The 20801-nt window shown below is 53.2% G+C and overlaps 1 protein-coding gene across 1 annotated transcript in view; it reads left to right on the forward strand.

Moving 5' to 3' along the window:
* ARHGEF17 (Rho guanine nucleotide exchange factor 17) overlaps positions 1–20801 on the forward strand; it is a 54914-nt gene that overhangs the window by 26059 nt on the left and 8054 nt on the right. Inside the window, exons 2-10 of the mRNA XM_032489303.1 lie at positions 9714–9791; positions 14975–15157; positions 17341–17457; positions 17646–17738; positions 17966–18142; positions 18445–18495; positions 18739–18848; positions 18953–19038; positions 20628–20746. Coding sequence (XP_032345194.1) covers positions 9714–9791; positions 14975–15157; positions 17341–17457; positions 17646–17738; positions 17966–18142; positions 18445–18495; positions 18739–18848; positions 18953–19038; positions 20628–20746 — 1014 coding nt within the window. The remainder of the gene's footprint in view (positions 1–9713; positions 9792–14974; positions 15158–17340; positions 17458–17645; positions 17739–17965; positions 18143–18444; positions 18496–18738; positions 18849–18952; positions 19039–20627; positions 20747–20801) is intronic.

The following is a 20801-nucleotide window of genomic DNA, read 5'->3' on the forward strand; positions in this document are numbered from 1 at the left end:
GGTGGTTGTCACTGGAGGTGGGGGATCTTTCATGCAATTGCAGGCAGGTAGTAGCTGGGCTGGAATCACCTTGAAGGCATCCTCACTCACAAATCTGGTAATTCACGCTGGCATTTGAGTAGGAGCTCATCTGGGCTGTGGGCTGGAATACCCTACACATGTCCTCTGCATGTGGCCTGGGCTTCCTTACAACATGCCGCTGGGCTTTAAGAACAAGTGACCCAAGAGAGCAAAGTAGAAGTACGTGGCATGATTATGGCCTAGCTTTGGGTGTCATGTAATATCCCTTCTGTTGTGCTCTGTTGGTCGAGGCAGTCACAAAGGTCCACCCAGTTTGAAGGGGAGGGAACATAAACCTCATCACTATAGGAAGAGTGTCAGCACCACATTGTAAGAAGAGCGTGTAAAATGGAAAGTATTGTGGTAGCTATCTGGAAAATGCAGTCTGCCACACCTACCTGGGGTGCTTCAAAATGAGATAGTGACGTGAAGTACTCAGCCCATGGCTGGCATGTGGTGAATGCTCAGCTATAGCTATTTCTGGTTATTATTGAAGTGGCCTCTTCACTTCCCACCTGTGCCACAGAACCACATGGATGAGCACCCACAGAGGGGCTGTGCAGTCACATGGCCACAGAAGACCACTGACAGGGGCATACACAGACATGTGGATGAGCCACACCATTGGGACATGTGTCGTGTCTCTCATAGTCCCATCTCCAGGTGCACACAATGCAGTCTGACCTAAGCAGGGCAGTGACCCTGTGGCAGGAAGGACCTGAGGCTCCTTTGGCCCTTGATCTCCCCTTCCCATTCTCAAATCACATTCCCGAGAATCCTGGGGCCCACCCAGAGCAGCCAGTCCCAAGGGAGTCCTGTGGCTTAGACAATGCCTTTGCAGCTGCCTAAGGCCTGGGAACTCTGTGGAGCCTTGAGAGTTCCCCCACTCCCAGAAGGGAGGGTCTGTAAGGGACAGATCATGACCTGGGAAGTCAGGGGGAAAGGATGGATGATGGGAAGAAGTGGGAAGGGGTCTGAGACAGGAACTGATGGAGAGACTGAGGCCTCAAGAGGGGAAGTGTCTTGTTCAAGGTCACATCACCAGTAAGTAGGAGAGCCAGGATTTGAGTCCAGGCTGTCTGGCTCCAGAGTCTGCCCTCTTAATTTCTATACCTACAAGTCCCTCTTTTGGAACTTCCATTAGACCTGAGGACTTGAGGAGGGCAGCAGCCATCAGCAAAATGGATAGCCCATGAGGTTGGGAACATCCAGTACTAACTCCATGCCCGTGGACATCAGTGGAGTCATGAACACAGACAGTCCATCTGGGCCATTAGCCAGGGCTCAGTTCCCGGGGAAGAGGATCCTCCTCGATCCCAGCATTGCCTGTGGACAGCATTTGTTTTTCACCAAATCCATCCTGGGTCAGGAGAATCTGTTATGTCACTGTCTTGGTACAGATAAAGCTGGAGAAAGGCCATTCAGGGTACCAAAGAGGCAGGTGAGGCCGAGAGGAGGTGGAGAGGGGCTCTCCCTCAGTGGAGGTGGTGGTTTAAGATCATGGGCCCTGGAGGCAGCCACCTGGGCTCCACCCCTTACCAATTAGATGACTTCCCTGAGCCTCAGTTTCCTTGTTTGTAAAATGAGGGAGTAACAGGAACAGAACCCTTGATGTAGGGCTGCTGTAGAGATTAACCGAGCCAGGGCTTGGAAAGCAATGGTGGGGTGTCTGGCCCCTGAAAAGTGTTCAAATAACATTAGTGATGGTGAGGATTCTAAGATTATGAAGTTGCCAGTGTTCTGGCTTGGGCAGCTCTGGGGCCCAGACACTGTTCTGGCAAATATCTATGTAGAGCAGTACACATGTGAATGGCTGGAGCCCCCTTCTGACCCTGCAGGAGCCTAAGACCTGCTGCCCCCAGACGTGCATTGTACTTGTCCTTTCATCTTCAATTCCTATCTCCCACACAGCCTGTGGTGCCCAGAAGAGCACAGGCCTCTTTTCTTACCATTAAGTCTCCAGCTTCATACTTGGTAGGCACTCAATAAATATTTGTTAAACTAATCAACAAATGAATAAAATAAAAACTCAATTAACTTTGCATCCATTGGACCATGTGTCTTTGTATCCATTCATGTTTTCATTTATCATTGATTCATTGTTCTGTTCATCCATTTTATTCATCCATCACCAGTCCATCCATTTCATTTATTCATCTATCATTTATTATCCATCCATTTATTCATCCATATGTCTTCTTATCATTCGTCCCCCAACTGGTCCAGCACTAGTTGCCCCAAGTCAGTAAGAGGCCTTGCATGAGGTCTTGGTGGGGCTCATAGTAGTAGTGTGTCCAGAGGCAGGCAGGCAAGTTGTTAGGCTTCCCTCAGAGATGTGGAAGTTGTCAGCAGATTGGGGGGGGGGGGTCAGGAGGGTTGGGTGTTCCCTAGGGCTGGCAGGGGGTACCCAGCCAGCCTCCTGGAGTGAGATGGTAGCCTTGTAGAGCAGAGCCCTTTCCCCTCCCTGCCTCTCGCCTTTCTTTGACTGAGGAGGGGTGGGGAGCTGTTTGGGCCTTTATCAACTACCTTATACACTTTCAAAACCTATTCTGAGCCAGACCCACTCCAAACAACTGCAGATACCCAAAAGGAAACTAATGGCTGAAATAAGAGCTCAGGGGAACAACAGTAGAACCAGACCTGCCCAGGGGCATCCCCATCTCCCACCCCAGCTGACCTTACCTTGAGGGGCTCTGATGCTTGTGCTACTGTGGGGATGGTCCCTGGACACCCTAGTTCAGCAGCCATTCCTGTTCCTTCTCTCACCTTTTCATTTCTCCACCCCCACCAGTCCTTGTGTTGCCACGGCAATGGGCTCCGATCTAATTAGCTGTCCTTAATGAAGCAGCAGCAGCCTGCAGTGCCTTCAGCACCAAGCCCCGCCCCCTTCTCCAGGGTAGGGGCCTCTGGTGAACTTCTGAGCACCCGCATGCCTCTGGATCTCTTGACCTCTGGAACTTGTTCAAACCCTGCCTCCTCCAGGAAATCTCCCACAACCCCCCACTGTTCACACCCCTCCTCCCCAGGTGACTCCTGCTGAGCCTTATGTGTTGTCTGGGAGCTCCTGGGTACCAGCCAGAATGGATTCATCTCTGCAGGGCCTGGTCCTGCTGGAGGGAGTGAGGGGATGGGTGCATCTCACTAACATGCCCTAGCAATGAACTGCCTCCCAATCCTAACCACTTAGACAAAATGAGGCCCAGGTCATATAGTTGGAGGGAGGGTCCAATGGGGGAGAAGATATTCTGAATGAAAATCAAATGTAGGTTAAGTAGCTACAGTGATTGAGACCACCAGCCCTCGTGCTAGTGTGGGATTATCTCTGGGACTTGTCTATTTGGACTGGACGACGGGGTGTATCCATTCTCCTTGTTTAAATCATCATTCAGTCAACTGGTCTGGCTGTTCCAAACCCTCCTCCAATATGATGGAGAGGAGGAGGAACAGGCTCCACCCCCAGAGGAGCACACAATCCATCCCACTGGAAGGGTAAGAGGTGGAGGGACTCCCTGGATTCCTTGGTCCAACCTGGAGGCAGAAGAGGGTTTGAGACCCTCCTAGAGGACCTTCATTTCTGCCTATTTGGGGTGGAGCAGGGGGGGCAAGGACCTGCTCTCTGGTTGTGGTGGTCAGATAGGTTCTAGGCCTTGAGGGCTCTGTGCTGCCAGTGTACAAATTGCTGGTCTCCATTCCGGAGTTTCAGGTTAGTAGGGTAGTGTCAGGGAAGCTGATAATGCACATTTCTAACACACTCTCAGGAGGTGCGCAGGGACTGCACTTTGAGAACCATTGCCGTAGAGGGACCAGGAAGGGAGTTAGTGCAGAGCACTATGTTATGCCTTCATTCATTCTTTCATTCAACAAACTGGCCTAAGAGTTGCTCTGAGTCAGGCCCTCTAGAGACCTAGGGGAGACAAAAGGGCTCACCAGTTGTTCTTTGTGAACTTTGCAATGCCTGTCAGGTATCAGACCGCACCCCCTAAGGCAGACTCTGGGAGCATCCCTACCTCCTGCCTGTGTAGTGCTCACTGCTCTGGGAGCTCCTGCCAGGTGTGGGTCATACCGGTATCCTCTTGCTAGTTTCTTGGAATTCTCTGTGCCTGTTTTCATTGTTGGCTGCTTGGAAGTTGTCTGTTGGTGAGTTAACATTTTGGCAATGGATATTTTGGACTCTCTGAAGATGCCACTGCTGGGCTGGGGTGTGGGGTATGGACTCATCTTGGTTGAGGGCTAAACAGGGGGTTGGGTGGGCGGGGGGGCAGGACAGGATAGGAGGCTGCAAGGGCCAGCAGGAAAGGCTGTTCCTGTGCCATGGGGAGGACAGGGAATGTTGATGAGCAGGAACCTGCATGGGCTGGTTTACCTCTCAGTGGTGACTGCTTGGTTTATGGGGAAAAGGGAAGAAAAGAGTTATTGTTCATTAGCCAGAATCTATGTGCAAAGTGCTGTGGCTTACACAAGGGACATAGACCCTGCCCTCTGGGAACCTAACGGTCTCCTGGGAGGAGATGGTCATCAATCTAGCAATTGCTCAAATGTATAATTACAAACTATGATAACCTGCTTAAGAAAAACTGAGACTTTCTGAAAGCAAAGAGCAGGTGCACCTGACCTAATCTGAGGATCAGGGAGGGCTTCCCTGAGGTGACATTTTTCACTAAGACTAGACTTAAAGGAAAAGAAAAAAGCATGTGTAGGGGAGGAAAGAGACAAAGGCCAAGACCCTGGGGCAAGAGAGCCTGGTCTATTTCTAGGAGTTAGAACAGAAGTGGTAGGGAGGGGAGAGCATATCAAGCAAGGGTGAGAAAGAAGGATGGGACTGGCTTGGGTGATGGGGTCAGGAGGTCTCCACTGTTCAGGAAACCTAGAGGAAAGCAGGTTTGGGAGAGGGAGTCAGTTGGGGGGCACTGGTGAGTGAGAGAGCCCTCAGTACAGAGTAGAAGAGTCGGAGGGGCCCCCAGCCAGCTGCAGGGTGCATCAGAGCCTCCTGGTAGGCGGAGGTGCTGTTGCAAAACAAAGCTCACCCCACCCGTTCCTGACTGAGTCTGGAATAGGTTTGGGAATCCCTGGGATTTGAGGGACAGGTCCTGAGGTTCCTGCTTGGAGACATCCCGGAACACCTTGTGTTGGTGGTGTTGGGGATAGGGTGAAAATGTCTGAGCACCTTCCTGTGGTGGGTCATGGGGTTGGGTGGAGAAGGATAGTCCTGGAACTCTCTAGGACTGTCTCAAGCACAGGATATAGGTCAACTGGGTGGGATGGGAGAAGGGATGACTCAGAGTGGGCCCTTTCCCTGATAGCCCCCCTCCATCAGGCCCAAGTGCTCTGGCCCTGGATGGGAGGACAGCATCAGTTTCCAGGGACATGTTTGTGCATCCCTAAATCTGTGTGCTTATTTATGCCTGGTTATAGTGTGAACAGGGAAGCACATGTCACTGTGTGCAGCACTGGGTCAGGTTCATGTGTGTCAGGGTTCAGGTCTGTATGGGACTATGTTGTGTGTGCCCTTGGCTCTGACCCACACCCGTATACTAATCAAGGCCGGAGGGCACGTATCCATGTACGTGGGCCTGTTCTGTGTAGGTATGTGCATGCCCTTCGTGTGCCTCCGTGCGTACAAGTGTGGACAAAAAGTGCATGTCGCCGAGTGTACTTGCCTTGGCCACGGGTGTCCGCGGACTTGTGTCCTCCGAGGGAAGTGGGTCCACAAGCGGAGAGGCAGCGGGGAGTAGGACAACTTTCCGTGTTGGAAGAGATGGGGCCGAGCAATGAGGGCGGTGGGGGGGGGTGTGGCGCGGGGGCGGGGGACTCCCCCCCTTCCCCGCTGCGACGCCGCGCGCGGGGCTCGCTGGGCGCACTCGCTGAGCGGAGGAGGCAACAGCGCCGCTGCCAGCCCGGCTGCCGCCATCAGATAGACGCTGGAACTGACTTGGCGACTGCCGCCGCTGTCAGGCTGAGCCCCCGAGGGAGCGACGGTGGGAGGGAGGGTCCCCGCCAACCCCCGCCACCCCGGCGCCCCCGCCCCGGCGGCTTGCCGGCCGCATGCTGCAGATGGTGAAGACCCTGGCCCAGTTCACCATCGCGTTGGAAGACATGCGCGATCTGGGCCCGGCCGCCGCCTCCGGGGAGCCCGCCGGGGGGAGCAATGGCGCTGACGCAGAGGAGCCGGGGGAGGCCCAGGTAAGGGGAAAGGGAGGAGCAGCGAGGGACCTGGGCCAAGGCTTAGAACTCGGGCGACCCCAGACTGGGAGAGGCATGAGCAGATGCTGGGGCCTAGGGCCGGAAACTCGGAGCAGGCACAGCAGCCTCCTGGCCCTGGGGCTGGGAGCTCAGTGACCAGTGATGGGGGCAGGGAGATTGAAGGTGTGTGAGGAGCCCTGGCAGAGGTGGTGTGGCTGGCAGGGCCGTGAGGTTTGGTGCCACCAGGATATAAGCTTGGGATGACAGAAGGGTTGGCAAGCTCAGCTGGCATGGGAGGCCTGCACCCTGAGACCCAGCCTTGGTAAGGCTTGTTGGTGCTAAACACATGATATAGGTCAGCCGTGGAGGCAGAGACTGTTGCCAGGGGTATCCTGGGTCCATAGGCTCAGGAAGGAAAGTTTTTTCCAGCGTCCCTCTCAAGCCTGAGGCAAATCCCAGATGAATGTGTGTGCCGGAGGAGGGGGTAGTCAATTTTGCTCCCTCCCTTGCCATCCTCTTCCTGCTACTGGACTCACTGGGCCTTGGAGGTATCATGCTGGGGTGGCGATGGTGGTGTCCCCATTCCAGGTTCAGTGTGCATTCCCCTGCGGGGGAGGTGGAGGCTTCCACAGGCTGTTTCCACGCCTTTGTGTGTCTCTCTGGGCCTGGACTCTGATTGCTCCGCTCTCCTGGGCTTCAGTGGGGGCTGTGGTTTTGTCCTCCCTGTGCTGTATTGTGTGTGTCTCTCTCCATTGCCTCAAGTCTCTGGACTGAAGGACCTGGTTCTCAGCTGGGTGATTTGGCTGCTTTTTTTTCTCTTTGCGGGGTGTCTGGCCTTTATGGCTTCTCTCTGTGTACATGTGTGTGTGTAGGAGTCTCAGGCTTTGGGTCATGATGTCCCAATTATACTGGTAGGAGAGGCCCCCCACTCTGTCTTTCTCCTGTATCCCTTTGGCCCCATGTCCCCCTCCCCCTTCAGTGCCCCACATAATGAAGATCTTCAGATGGGGCTGTTGAGGGATGAGAGGCTCTGGGGGAGGCTGGGCCTACAGGGCTGTCCCGCCCAGAACAGGTGGGCCTGCTGATCTGGTTGACAGCTGCATTGCCTGTCTCCTGCTTCCCCTGGCCTCCCTATCCCCACATACACTCACACCCGTGTCTGGGCACGTGCAGAAGGGGCTCTTGATGCAGTGACAGGGAGCTGGCCTTGTTTTCTGTTCCTCTACCTGACAGCTGAGTGACAGCCCACTGTGCTTTTTAAGCAGGGGGAGGCTGGGAAAGGCGGCCTTGCAATGTCAGCCTCCCTGCATGAGTTACCCCAGCCCTGCCTCACTCAGGAGGCCTCCCTGCCCATGACCCTCACTGCTGGGCCTGGCAGGCTTGGGCTGGGGAAGTGGGTGGGGCAGGGTGGCTATGCCACCCAAGGCTGAGCTCGATTTGATCCTACTGTCAGGAGCTCCCTGTCCCACAGGGAGATGAATGTAAATAAACAGCTTTGCTGAGGCAGAGTAAGAATGGACCTTGAAGACCCAGTATGTGTGGGGAGAGCCACCCTGCTCCCGATCGCCTTGCTTTCACAGCACTGGGAGGGAGGTATTACTCATTTCATTTCACAGAGGAGATTGTGGAAGCCCAGGTGATTAGGTGACCACCCAAAGTCACAGCTGGGAAGGACCAAGCTGGGGTCCTTGTGGCCCATGGCTGGCTGGTCAGTCTGAGTGAGAACTCTGGGTTCTTGGGCCCTGAGACTCAGCATGAGGTGGCTAAAGAGACTCTAGTGCCCACTCGGCTGGCCACTGGCTGTGTGACCTCGGACAAGTCAGGCCACCTCTCACCTGTGAAGTGGAGATGACAAGCCCTGTCATAGAGCTGCAAGCATGAGGCTGAAGTGTGGCCATATTTGTGAGGTGCTGAGATGTCCCTGGACAGGGGGAGGATTGGGCATCTGGGCCTTCCCTTGGGAGCCCCTTCTAGCCCCTGATGCTCTCCCAAGCTCTCCATCCTCGCTGGGGTGGGCCTAGCTGGTGCTGCCTCCTACTGGAAGCTGTCCTGGATTTTTTAAAGGCCTCAGAAGCACTGAAGATAGATGGGCTGGCTGTAGCTGGGGACTCTGAGGCGGAGTCCAGTGCCTTCTCACTCAGCAGAGCACAGGGCTGGTGGGGGTGAAGCAAACCAGCCTCCTCCCCTCCCTCAAGGGGGTGTCATTCACCCCCCCACCCCTGAGTTCCTAGCATAGGAGCCCATTTTTCTGAGCATGCCTCATTGTAGTACAGGTTTGGAGACAGGTGTGACTCCTGAGTCCCTGGGTCAGAGGGAGGGGGACCTGAGGTGTCCACGAACAGAGGGGTGAGCAGTGGCTGGATCAGGCAGGCTGGGCAGACCCAGGGCTCAGGCCTACTCAGCAGACATAGACCCAGGGCCGCTCCACTGGTAACATCTCTGCCTTGAGGGGCTCCTAGGGGTGGGGAGTAGAGGGATGCCACAGATGTGGACACCCACTGTGCTGTTGCCACGTGCAAAGAGTGTCCACAAGGACCAGCAAGCTTTGATGAGCTCCAGCTGAGGCCAAGGTGAGGCCTGGGACAGAGAATGGAGAGAGGAGAATAAACCACAGAGACCCAGGACCCAGAGGAGATATGGACCTTGCTCAGGACCACTCCAGGGACTTGGAGGAGACTTAGAGTGGAGTCTTTGCTTGGGAAGGGAAGCCATTAGAGCTGTGCCATCTGGGACAGGCTTCCTGGAGGAAGAGTGGATCAGAGGCATAGGAACTAGTGGTGAGAGGCAGCAGGTAAGCTGAGTCCCAGGGGTGGAACACAGAGCAGACATCTCCAGGCTGGCTTCCCAAAGCCTTCCCATAGAATAGGGGCTCTCCTGTCAGGGATACGCACCTTGTCCCTGGGGGTGTGGGTGCAGAGTCTGGGTAACCCCCCAGGGACTCTACTACAAATCATCAGATCCTTGGAATAGAGGCATCAGTGCCTGGGTCTCCTTTTCCCCATCCTTAAAATGGGAAGAATAAAACATCTACCTCACATGGTGCTCGGAAGGATGAAATAATAGTACACAATGCTTAGAATAGTGCCTGACGTAGAATAAGGCTCAGTTAACTTTTTTTACTGAGTGAACTGGGGTCCAGCCTTGTCTGAGAGTGGCTGAACCCTGCCCCTACCTTGCTGCATGACAATTTTCAACTCTCAGGGATGGTGTGAAGCCCAAGGTGGGTTCTGACCCGACGGTGCTGAGTCTGAAGGTGGGGTTTTCAGAGTTGGCAGCTGGAGTGGGGAGTGGCCTGGAGGCATTATCCTTCGCAAATGTGAGAGATTATTGATTTTTTTGAGTCCTTTTCAGAAGCCCAACAGGAGAGCCAGTTAGTAAACAGGAGATCTCCAGATCTCTGGACTCATGTGATGGCAGGTGGCTGGTGTGAGAGGAACAAGGCACTGCTCACCCTCTGCCTTCTGTCCCCCCAGGACATGCGGAAGCATGTGACCATGACCCTGCTGGATACGGAGCAGTCGTACGTGGAGTCGCTGCGCACCCTGATGCAGGTGAGGCTTGGGGCTGGCCCGGGCCCCTGAGAGTAGCCACTGTGAGTCTAGGAGGCTGTCAGATATGTGGGAACAAACCCATTTTGTGGACAGGGGACCGAGGTTAGAGAGGAATTACCCTGGAACACACCACCTGTTCATGGAGGAAGCCCCCTCCAGGGCTGGAGAGAATGTGGAGAGGCCTTAATGGTGCCAGACTGGGGCACCCCATGGCAGGTGCTCCCTCCTCCCACCACCCTTCCACTGCCCCCAGCAGCCCTGGGTCTGGGCTTAGATCTATGAACCTCCTCTGTTGTCCAGCCCCCACAACACTTTATTTATTGACTGGAAAAACATTGGTTGAATGGGATTAAATGCTGAGCACTTGCGTGTGCTAGGCCCTATTGCGGGTGCAGGAAACACAGGGATGAATAAGAAGAAAGCCCCTGATGTGGGAGCTGACAGTCCTGCTGGGACATAGTTGAGGATATGGGCTCTCAAGGCAGCGAAGGGCACCTGTGAGGTGTGGGGTCTGGTATTTTCCCTGGAGGAGGTGCTGGCTTCCTCCTGCCCTGTCTCCTCAGTAGCAGGAACAGCATGTGCAAAGTCAGTTAAGGAGAGGTCTGGCACTTTCAGAGGTCCATGTGGCCAGCACAGGGGGTCAGTCCTGTGGTGATGCCAAGGGAGCCTGCAGAGCTCATGTGGAGGGAGCCCCCAGTCCCAGGAGGAGGGTTTGGACTCTCCAAGGCCCCAGAGACTGAGAGCTTTGAGCAGGGGCAGTGTGCAGCCTGGCGCATGCTTTACCAAGTCTGCCTGACTGCTGGGGAGGGGCTGCAGCAGCAAAGCAGGCCGAGGCCAGGTGAGGCCCGACCAGGGCAGAGGCTGCAGAGAGAGCGAGCTGGGGACAGACACTTAGGAAGTGGACTGGTCAGGTCAGCTGTAGTAACTGGTTGGTTGTGGGGAGCCCCTCCTGTGCTCATCCTTGGTGACTGAGGCACTAGAGGAGCCCTACCTGGGAACGGTGGGGTAAGATGGTGAGTTTAGGTTCAGGTGTGTGGGTCTGGGAAAGTCCAGGAGCTGGGTTGCGCATTCGGGTCTAGGGCCCAGGATAGGTAGCGTGGGTCTAAGCAGAAGGGGGGCCTGGTGGTCATGGTTGAGGACAAGTTTGCTCAAGCCACCTGGACAGAGTGAGAGCAAAGGGTGGAAGGGAGAGCCCTGGAAACACCCAGAGTATTCATTCATTCACTTCACAAATTCGCAATGGGCACCTTCTGTGTACCAGGCAGTGTTCAGGAGGTGGGGGTGTTCAGCAGTGAGCATGAGTGATATGGTCCTGTCTCCTGGGTCTCACAGTCTATGGCAAAAACTGACAGTAACAAGACAGACCATGTGTGAGGACAAATGGTGATGCAAAAGTGCACCAAGAGTATATACTTAAAACAGAATATCGTTCAACCTTAGAAGGAAATTCTGACACATGCTATGATACAACATAGATGAACTTTGAAGACATTATATGCTCAGTGAACTAAGCCAGTCACAAAATGACAAATACTACATGATTCCACTTACATGGGGTACCTAGAATAGGCAAATTCATAAAGAAAGTAGAATGGGGTTGCCAGTGACTGGCAGGGGGAGTGGGGAGTTATTGTTTAATAGGTACAAAGTTTCAGTTGGGGAAATGAAAAAAAGTTCTAGAGATGAATGGTAACAGTTCCATATGATGTGAAAACACTTAATGTGAGTATACTGAACTGTCCGCTTGAAAGTGATTACAACGGCACATTTTATGCTATATGTATTTTACCACAAAAATACATTACTTTAAAAAAAATGCATAGAGAGATGAGAACACAGAATGGGGGCCTGCCCTGGTGTCGGGGCCACTGTGTTGGGCATTTAGCTGAAACCCGGAGGGTAGGTAGGAGTAAAGCAGGGGGAGTCCTGAGGGGATTATTCCAGGTGGAGGGAACAGCAAGAACAACAGCTGGGAGGCTGGAGGAAACCTAGAGTGGTTAAGGATGGGGAGGTGGCCAGTGTGGCTCCAGGCAAGGATCTGGCCTTTATTGTGAGCACAAGGAAGTCACAGGAGGGCCACAACCGGAATTCCATCTTTAAGAGGTGCCCCTGGCTGCCCGGCGGATGGCAGGTGTAGACGTGCAGGGGTCTGGGGCGGGGGGTGGGGCGGTTCTTTGTGGTCCTCTAGGTGGAAGTTGAAGGCATGGGAGTCAGTCCAGAGTTTGAGTCATTTACCTTCCTTCTGGGTGATGCTAGCCTAATCACCTCACTTCTCTGAGCCTGTGCATTTTTGTCTGCAAAATGTAACTAATCCTACCCTGCTTTCAGCGGGAAGATTAAAAGGTGATGAGGCCGCCCATGTCTTGTTCTCAGACTGGAGGCAGGCAGAGCAGGGTGTGCCTCTTTGCCTCCGAATCTCCCAGCGGGTACAGGGCTGCACACGTGGAGGCTTGCAGGGCCTGCAGGCAGAAGAGCTAAGGGACAATGGTGCTGAGGATGCCAAACTGAGAGTGTTGGGTAGGGAGGGGTGGACGTGGGCAGGACAGTGTCAGCTCAAGACAGCCCTAGTGTGTTCGAAGGACTGAGGTCCATCCCAGGGGTCAGGAGCACAGTTCTGGAGCCAGACTGCCAGGGTTCAAACTTGGCAGTACCTCTTGACCAGCTGTGTGACTTGGAGCAAGTTACATAACCAGTTTCTGCCTCAGTTTCCTCATCTGTATAGTGGGAATAATAATACTACCTGTCTCAAATGCAGATTACAAGAGAGATGCATGAGTAATTTAGCACACTGCTTGGCAGTTCTGCATGTGTGTGTATGTGTGTGTGTTTATAAAAATCACCTTTAATCCTTGTCTTAACCTTGTGAGGCAGGCATTATTGTCCCCTTCTTCGTATGAGAAAATGAAGGCTCAGAGAGGTTAAGAAGCCTGTCCAGGGTTGTCTGTCTGTTAAGTGATGTCCTAGCTTATTTGGGCTGCTGTAATAAAAATTCCATAAACTGTGTGGCTTAAGGAAATAGAAATTTATTTGTCATAGTTTTGGAGGCTGAGAAGTCCAAGATGAAGGTGCAGGCAGATTCGGTGCTGGTGAGTATGTCTTCCTGGTTCATAGACAGCTGTCTTTTCACTGTGTCCTCCATGGTGGAAGGGCCAAGGGAGCTTTCTGGGGCCTCTTTTATCAGGGCACAAATCCCATTCACAAGGGCTCCACCCTCATGACCTACTCACCTCCCAAAGGCCCCACCTCCAGATACCACCACATCAGGGTTTGGGTTTCAACATGTGAATTTTGGGGGAACACAAACATTCAGACCATAGCAAGTGGTAATACTAAGAGCTGACATTTATTGAATGCTTACTATGTGTACTTTGTATAAGTGAATTCATATAAACCTCACTATAACCCCCATTTTACAGATGATGAAACTGAGCACAGAGAAGTAGAGCAACTTATTCAGGTCCACAGAGCTGGGACGTGTCATAGCCTGGGTTGAATCCTTGTCAGCTTCACTCTAGGGTGCTTCCTACATAGGTGGTATGCAAATGGAGATTGATCTCTACAACCCTCACAGTGACCACTGCCACCCAAATTGATAGGTATTGTTCCTGCAGGCCAGGAGTTTAAAATGAAGGAAGAAGTTAATTACTAAGGTTAAAGCCAGAAGGAGATAGGATTTGAACCCAGGTTCTAAGATTACACTGAGTGTCACCCTCACCCTTTCAGTCTTTCTTCAACCCCCAAATTCCTAGCTAACAACCGCCTTTCCCTGACCTTCCCTCCTGCCTTTTTCTCCCACAGCACTCACTGTCTTCTAAAATACTGTGTAATAATTTCGTTATTTATGGTACTTATTTTTTGCCTCCTTCCACTAAACTTTCACCTGCGGGAGCACAGGCCTTCTGTCTGCCCACTGATGCAGCCCGTGCTTAGAAGGCAAGACACACAGTAGTGCTCAGCAAGTATGTGCTGAGTGAATGCAGGTACTGGCTCCTAGCAGGTTCTGTATTGGGTTCTCAGTCGCTGTTTATTCTTTCCTCCCACTGTGCACCTGCTTCTGTGCGAGGCGCTGGGACCCAGAAGTGAGCAGTTTAGCTCTTGCTCCTTGTAGGGCACCAGACCCTGGTACAGATATGGCACTGGCTCAGACTGGCCTAGGAGCTGCAAGAGGGAGGCTGCCTGTCTCCACACCATCACCCTCCCACTTTTTCAGAATCCCACACCAGGTGAGAGGATTCTGTTGAGCTTTACTTTCTCAAGCTTGTTTTACAACAAGTTAGGTTTAAAAAAAAAAGTTTGATGTAAATTTTATTTCGACATGGGGTAATACTTTTTCAAATAGCCTTGTTTCTTAGGCTTGTAGTTACAGTTCATGCCAGCAGAGGGCGACATCTCTGTGAGATCTCAGCGGCTGAGCAGGGCTATTCATGCTTTGGAAACACCGCTGAATGCAGATTTGAGATGAAATTTGGGAGTTTTAGTCACCGATTGACCAGAATGTCTGAAAACTGTTCAGATAGTGTCAAAAAGCCTTCAGTAACTTCCCATATGGCCTCCCATGCCCCTCCCTGCTTTGTTTTCCCCACAGCAGTTATCACTCTGTAACTTACCACAGGATTTCCACATGTAATTGATTCTAAGACATATTCTTCACATTTTGCCATCTTTGAAATCCAGGTTCATCCTATAATTGATAGCCTTTAATAACTTAATTGGCAGCATCTTAGATTTGATGAAATGTGGTTTGTTTTTTTATTTTATTTTATATGTGTGTTTCCTCTGACTAGCTCTGTCAGGGCAGGAGTTTTGGTCTTTCTTGTTCACTGCTATCTCCCAGTTCTTAGTGCCTGGCACATAGTAAGTGCTCCATAAAATATTTGCTGAATTAGTGTGTGGGGTCCCCCAGAAGCCCAGTCTTCTTGCTTTCCTCACTCCAAGTTCTGTTTATTCAGGCAGCCAGCACATCTTTTCCTGAGACCCCTCACTCCCATCTTGTGCGAGGCCCTGGGCTGTGCAGGGAGAGGCGTGGGGATAGGTCTTCTCATCTCCCTCCCAGAGTCTAATGAGGGAGGTCCAGGAGGCAGGGCCACTGAGCTGCAGGTCCAGGTGATTTTATGCACACCTGTGCCAGTGGGTTGGGGTGCCATCTCTCTGAGGGACCTGTACTGACCCTGTGAGTCTCCTAGGGCTACATGCAGCCACTGAAGCAGCCAGAGAACTCCTTGCTGTGTGACCCATCACTGGTGGATGAGATTTTCAACCAGATCCCGGAGCTCCTGGAGCACCATGAACAGTTCCTAGAGCAGGTGCGGCACTGTGTGCAGACCTGGCATGCCCAGCAGAAGGTGGGAGATCTGCTTGTCCAGTCGGTGAGTGGCCCTGCTATCCAGTGCTACAGCCCCACAAGCTCGGCCTCTCCTAGAAGGGGCTGGATGCTTCCATGTATGGACCCCCTGACCCCACCCTACCCCTACCTGGAGACTGACTCTAATCCCTGATCCAACCCCAGAGCTTGGCTGGACTCTGGCATGGACCCCAACCCCAGACACTGACCCTGATCTTGGGCCCAACCCTAGTTGCTGGCACTGACCTGACCCTAATACTGACCCTGAGCTGGCCCTAACACTGACTTAGACTCAAATGGAAGCTGATACTGACCTCAACCCCTACCTTAATCTGAACCTAAACAGTTGCTTTGTTCCTGACCCTGGACTTGGGCTTCATGTTGACACTGACCTAGTCTTGATTAGCTCTTTTCCCCATCAGGCATTTTGATAACAATAGCTAGCTATCTGGCACTTATGTGCTAGGCATTCTAAATACATTACACATATCTACAGTTCTAAGGAGGAAGGTGTAGTTATTCCCCTGAGTTTAAAGATGACTCTGCCACATAGAAAGCAATCTGATCAAAGCCATGGTTAGTAAATGGTGGCTTCAACCCCAAGAAACCTGGTTCCAGCACCCATGCTCTACCCCACCTGTACTCCCTTTCCCCACAGGCAAGATCTCCACTTGTGAGATTTTCAAGATCCTACAATAGTACTTGGGACCTTAGGAAAGGTATTGACTTCAAAAGTCAAAAAGAACTACAAAAGCAAAACTAATAAACATTCAACTAAATGTCTGTAAAACATAACATGCCATTTTCTTTCATTGTTAAATTTAGTATTCATTTATATGAATTTAATTACATTTGAAAAAATTTTACTTACATATGTTATTTTGCCAGAATTCCCAAAAAAGCATGATGATGAATGATAAATATGGTGAAACACAAACTAAGTGCTTACTCAGAGCCAAATAATTTCAGAAGTAAAATTGTAAAACTCTTTCCAAAAATTTTACTAGCAAAAAATACTGTGTCTGTTTTTGTGGATTGTGGGTGTGTTTTCATGTATTTGTGATGTTGTGGGGTGGGCCTTGGGCTCAAGAAGGTCTTTGAAGGTCCCTCCTGACCTGGAAACTGTTGTGACGAGAACCATGGCCCAGTGGTGATGAGACTCCAGCTTGAGTGCTGACCTCTCCAGCCCATCACAACCCTCAGTATCACTAGGCCTATCCCTCTGCCTGGACCTTGCCAAGGACAGCAGTGGAAGCCCTGGCCCCACTGGAGGGGTCAGCATAGGATGCTCTGTCTGAGGATGGGGGAAAGAGGTGGGGACTGTTGTCCTCCCTAAGCTGCTTCAGCCTCTGCCTTAGAGCACATCTGGATGGGGAGGGGTGCAGTCGGCATCTAGAATCTAGAGACACGGGTTTCAAGGCCCAGAGGGGCCAGAGATACCACACAGGTCATGTCATCCATCCATGGTGTAGCTGAGACAGGAACTGGGGTGTCCAACTCCCAGCCAGGGCTTCTGACAGAGAATGTCCACATTTAGCCCAGCCAGCAACTGGCCAGCAAGTATTAGCCACCAACCAGCATGTCCTGGCCCTGAGCAGGGCTTTACTGGGCAAGATGGGAGCATCTGTCTCCTTGGAGAGGGAAGACTTGTTTTGGATCAGGGGAGGCCAGAGGCCAGGTATAGTTCTAGGCAGAGCCCTCAGTGGGGCATGGAGTGCTTCCTGGAGGCAGGAGAACTGGGGCCTGGGGTAGATGAGATTTGGATGGGTCCAGGGCATTCCTGGTGGAGGGAGTTACATGAGCAAAGGCCAAACAGCAGGAATGAGTCAATGTCACTCAGCAAACAGTGAGGAGGGAGACCTGCCTAGGTGGACTTGGTGGGCCTGGAGACCAAGGGATGGAGATGCCCAGCTGGAAGGGAGAGAACCTGATCTGAGCACACAGAATGTTCCCAGGCACATGTATGTACATGTACACACAAACACGGATGAGACACGTGTGCATGTGTGTACGTGTATATACCTAATCACACAGTCACATGTGCAACATGTACATACAACCCAGGAGCACATGCCCGATCTTTTAGAGACGGGATCATTTCTAGTTGGAGGGAAAAGATGTTGGCTCATGAATCACTGGAAACCAGGACAGGGTGAGGTGGGGTAGGGGACACCTTGAGGGTTTCCCAGCCTGCCTCTTCACCCACAGTTCTCCAAGGATGTCCTGGTCAACATCTACTCTGCCTATATTGATAACTTTCTGAATGCAAAGGACGCCGTGCGTGTGGCTAAGGAGGCGAGGCCTGCCTTTCTCAAGTTCCTGGAGGTACTGGGGCAGGGAGAGGGAGGCCACCCTCACCATGGGCCAGCTTTGGGGCCCCAGGAGCCCCAGCCTGTGGGTCAACTTCCTCCCTGGGGCTGAGCTGGAAGGGCTCGCTGGGGACCTGTTTCTGGATGTTTCCTTTGCATGTCTTTCCTCATGTATGTGCCCATCCTCCCTGTCTGGGGTTTCAGCAAAGCATGCGTGAGAACAAGGAGAAGCAGGCGCTCTCTGACCTCATGATCAAGCCCGTGCAGCGGATCCCACGCTACGAGCTTCTAGTGAAGGTGGGCATGGGGCTAGGCAGGCAGGTGGGCAAGGCCTGGAGGTGTGTTGGGGCACAGGGGGTTCTGAGGCTCCTACCTGGTCAAGCCTGGCATGCAGGTCCCCAGGACTCAGGTAGGGGACCTCTCTAGGGTCTACCCACAGTCCTTCCTGTTCTAGCAGTCAATGTGGGGGCTTAGGGCATCACCGGGGCAGCTAAGCAGGGGTCTGGTGCCCATTTCTACCCCAGGACCTCCTAAAGCACACGCCTGAGGACCACCCAGACCACCCACTCCTGCTGGATGCGCAGCGGAACATCAAGCAGGTGGCTGAGCGCATCAACAAGGGTGTGCGGAGTGCTGAGGAGGCAGAGCGTCACGCCCGCGTGCTGCAGGAGATTGAGGCCCACATCGAGGGCATGGAGAATGTGAGCACCACCTTGCCCCACCTGTGCTGGTGTCCACATCTATGGTCATCTGGAATCAGGTCCAAATCCACAGCAGTGTCTGCAGCGTGTTTGCATACATCTCTGTCCACATCTGTGTCCTCTTTCATGCCTTCCCTATTGCCACACATCCCATGACCTGAAGACACAGCATTGAGAGGGTAGATGAGATGTTGCTTCCACTGGGCTGGCCCCTGGAGAGGGGCCCAGGGGTCGCCAGGGTCTGGGGAGGGGATGGGATTTATAATGAGCCTTCAAGATGCCTTGTCCCTCCTGCCCCACAGCTCCAGGCCCCTCTGCGGCGGTTCCTGAGGCAGGAGATGGTCATTGAAGTGGTAAGAAGTGTCCTGATGTCTGCCCACCTCCCCACTTTGTTCATACTTCTGCTCACAGCTGCTACGCATGGGTCTCCCTGCTCTTCCATCTCAGCAGGGGCCCTGGGTCAAGTCCCAACTCTGCCTCTGCCTCTGAGCACCTGGGGAAGACCCCTACACCCTGTCTGAGCCTGACTGTCCTCTTGGGCCACAGTGGACAGGAAGGTGGGCCTCTGGGCCTGAATCCTGTGTCTGGCCCCACAGAAGGCAGTTGGTGGCAAGAAAGACCGGTCCCTTTTCCTGTTCACCGACCTCATCGTCTGCACCACCCTGAAGCGGAAGTCTGGCTCCCTGCGGCGCAGCTCCATGAGCCTGTGAGTGGCTGGGATGCAGCTGAGGGACTTGGGCAGGGGAGCAGTTGTCCCTCCCCAGTCCCCTCTGCCCGCCCTGGCCAGAACACCCCCTCGGCTCCTCACAGGTACACTGCAGCCAGCGTCATCGACACGGCCAGCAAGTACAAGCTGCTGTGGAAGCTGCCACTGGAAGACGCGGACATTATCAAAGGTGGGGCTGGCTCAGGCCTTCTTGGGGCTTCTGAATGTTTGGGGGTCTTCCTCTGAGAAGCCTGCCTGGGGGCTTTGAGCCGTGGCCAGGTTGGCTGGCTATTCCATCTGCTTTTCTGCTTTTGGGCCTTGCTTTCCCATTCAGTCCAAGGGAGCTGATGTGTGGGATCTGGTCTGACCCCTGCAGAGCCAGACCAGGGCCTATGCATACAGACCATTTTCTGATTGGACAGGACCTGCTATAGGCTGGCAGGTGGACTGGGATGGGGTGGTGCAGGGAGCACAGACATACCCATAATTAGCCATCGATTCACTGCACAAATACATTTAAATTCCTCGTAGTAGATGACAGCATACTGTTCTGGTCCAGCAGTTTTATGCATGGGGAACAGACTCACTCAAGTCAGTACAATCAAAAGGCTGGTTTGAATGATCCTTGTTTGGGTCTGAGACTAGGTAGCTGAGCTGGTTTCAGAGAGCCTCTCCCTCTGCTGTGTGAGCATATCCCTCCCTCTTTTCCCTCCCCACACTGTGATCCTTCATGGCCTTTCTCCCTCAGCTCTCGGCCCCAGCTGCTCTGGGATGCACAGTTCACCTTCCTGAGTTGGGTGCTTGGTCTGGGATGGTGGTGAGGGCACCTCTGGATCAACAGGCAGTTCATGCCCAGACTCTGTCCCCAGGCCCACCTGAGGTGGCCCCCAGGGTAAGGGAGGGGCTGGCTCAGCCCCTAGGTGGACCCAGGCATGCCCTCCAGGGGTCCTTGTGTAGGAATACAAGCTGATTATTGGTCCAGTTCATCTCTTCTCACTAGAGAACTGGCCGGTTGATAAAATGATTACCTTTAGGTCAGGTATCCACACTTGGTCCAATCAGCTGTGGTCAGAGTGGGGGCAGGGTCATAGGGAAGAAAATGTGGCTGCCCAGGTGGTGAGGGTTGTCGGGGGACAGTTTCCCTCAGAAGGGGCAGGAGCTATGCTCAGCCCTGGCTTGTCTGGTCCACTCCACTGCCATCTACCCTACTCATCTACTCCTGTTTGTGGGCCACTGATCCAGGGCGTGTGCTCCAGCTAGACAGCGTAGGGTGTGAGGGATGCTGAGCTGGTCTGCGGGGTCAGCTACTTGGCAGTGGTCGGGTATGGGATAGGACCAGAGAAATCTAGGTCATCAACTAATTGGTCCCTCCTTTGTGGGGGAATTGAGTCGCTGGATCAGCAAATTTAACCGCCAGAGGCTCTGGCTGCCCAGCCGCCTGCCCTGTGGGAGGCTGCAGCCCCACGGTCCGAGGCCAGCCTGCAGAGCCAGCTGCAGTTTATTCTTCGTGCTCTCTCAGGGGGCTCTCCAAGGTACCCCCTGTGCCAGGTGGGTGTGAATCACGCCCAGTCCCCTGCTCTCAGGCCTGGGGTTTCTCTCCACGCTGCCTGTTAACTTGGGTGTTAATGTTAACCTGAAGTCTTAGAGTTTATAAGCTCTTGGTTTGTCAGGCTGCTCCCTGCACCAACTGCAGTTTGTGAGGGGAGGGGAGGAGTGTCTGTCCAAGCCTGACCTTGTCTGTCTCTGGTTCTGCCCATGGCCTTCCTCTGTCCCCACCAGGCGCGTCACAAGCTGCCAATCGGGAGAACATCCAGAAGGCTATCAGCCGTCTAGACGAGGACCTGACCACCCTGGGCCAGATGAGCAAGCTCTCTGAGAGCCTCGGTTTCCCCCACCAGGTCTGCACCTTCTGCCTGAGGTTCCCTGACCCAGTCTGAGGGAGAGATAATAGCC

This window comes from Camelus ferus, chromosome 10 (genome assembly GCF_009834535.1).
Source record: "Camelus ferus isolate YT-003-E chromosome 10, BCGSAC_Cfer_1.0, whole genome shotgun sequence".
Classification (NCBI taxonomy): domain Eukaryota; kingdom Metazoa; phylum Chordata; class Mammalia; order Artiodactyla; family Camelidae; genus Camelus; species Camelus ferus.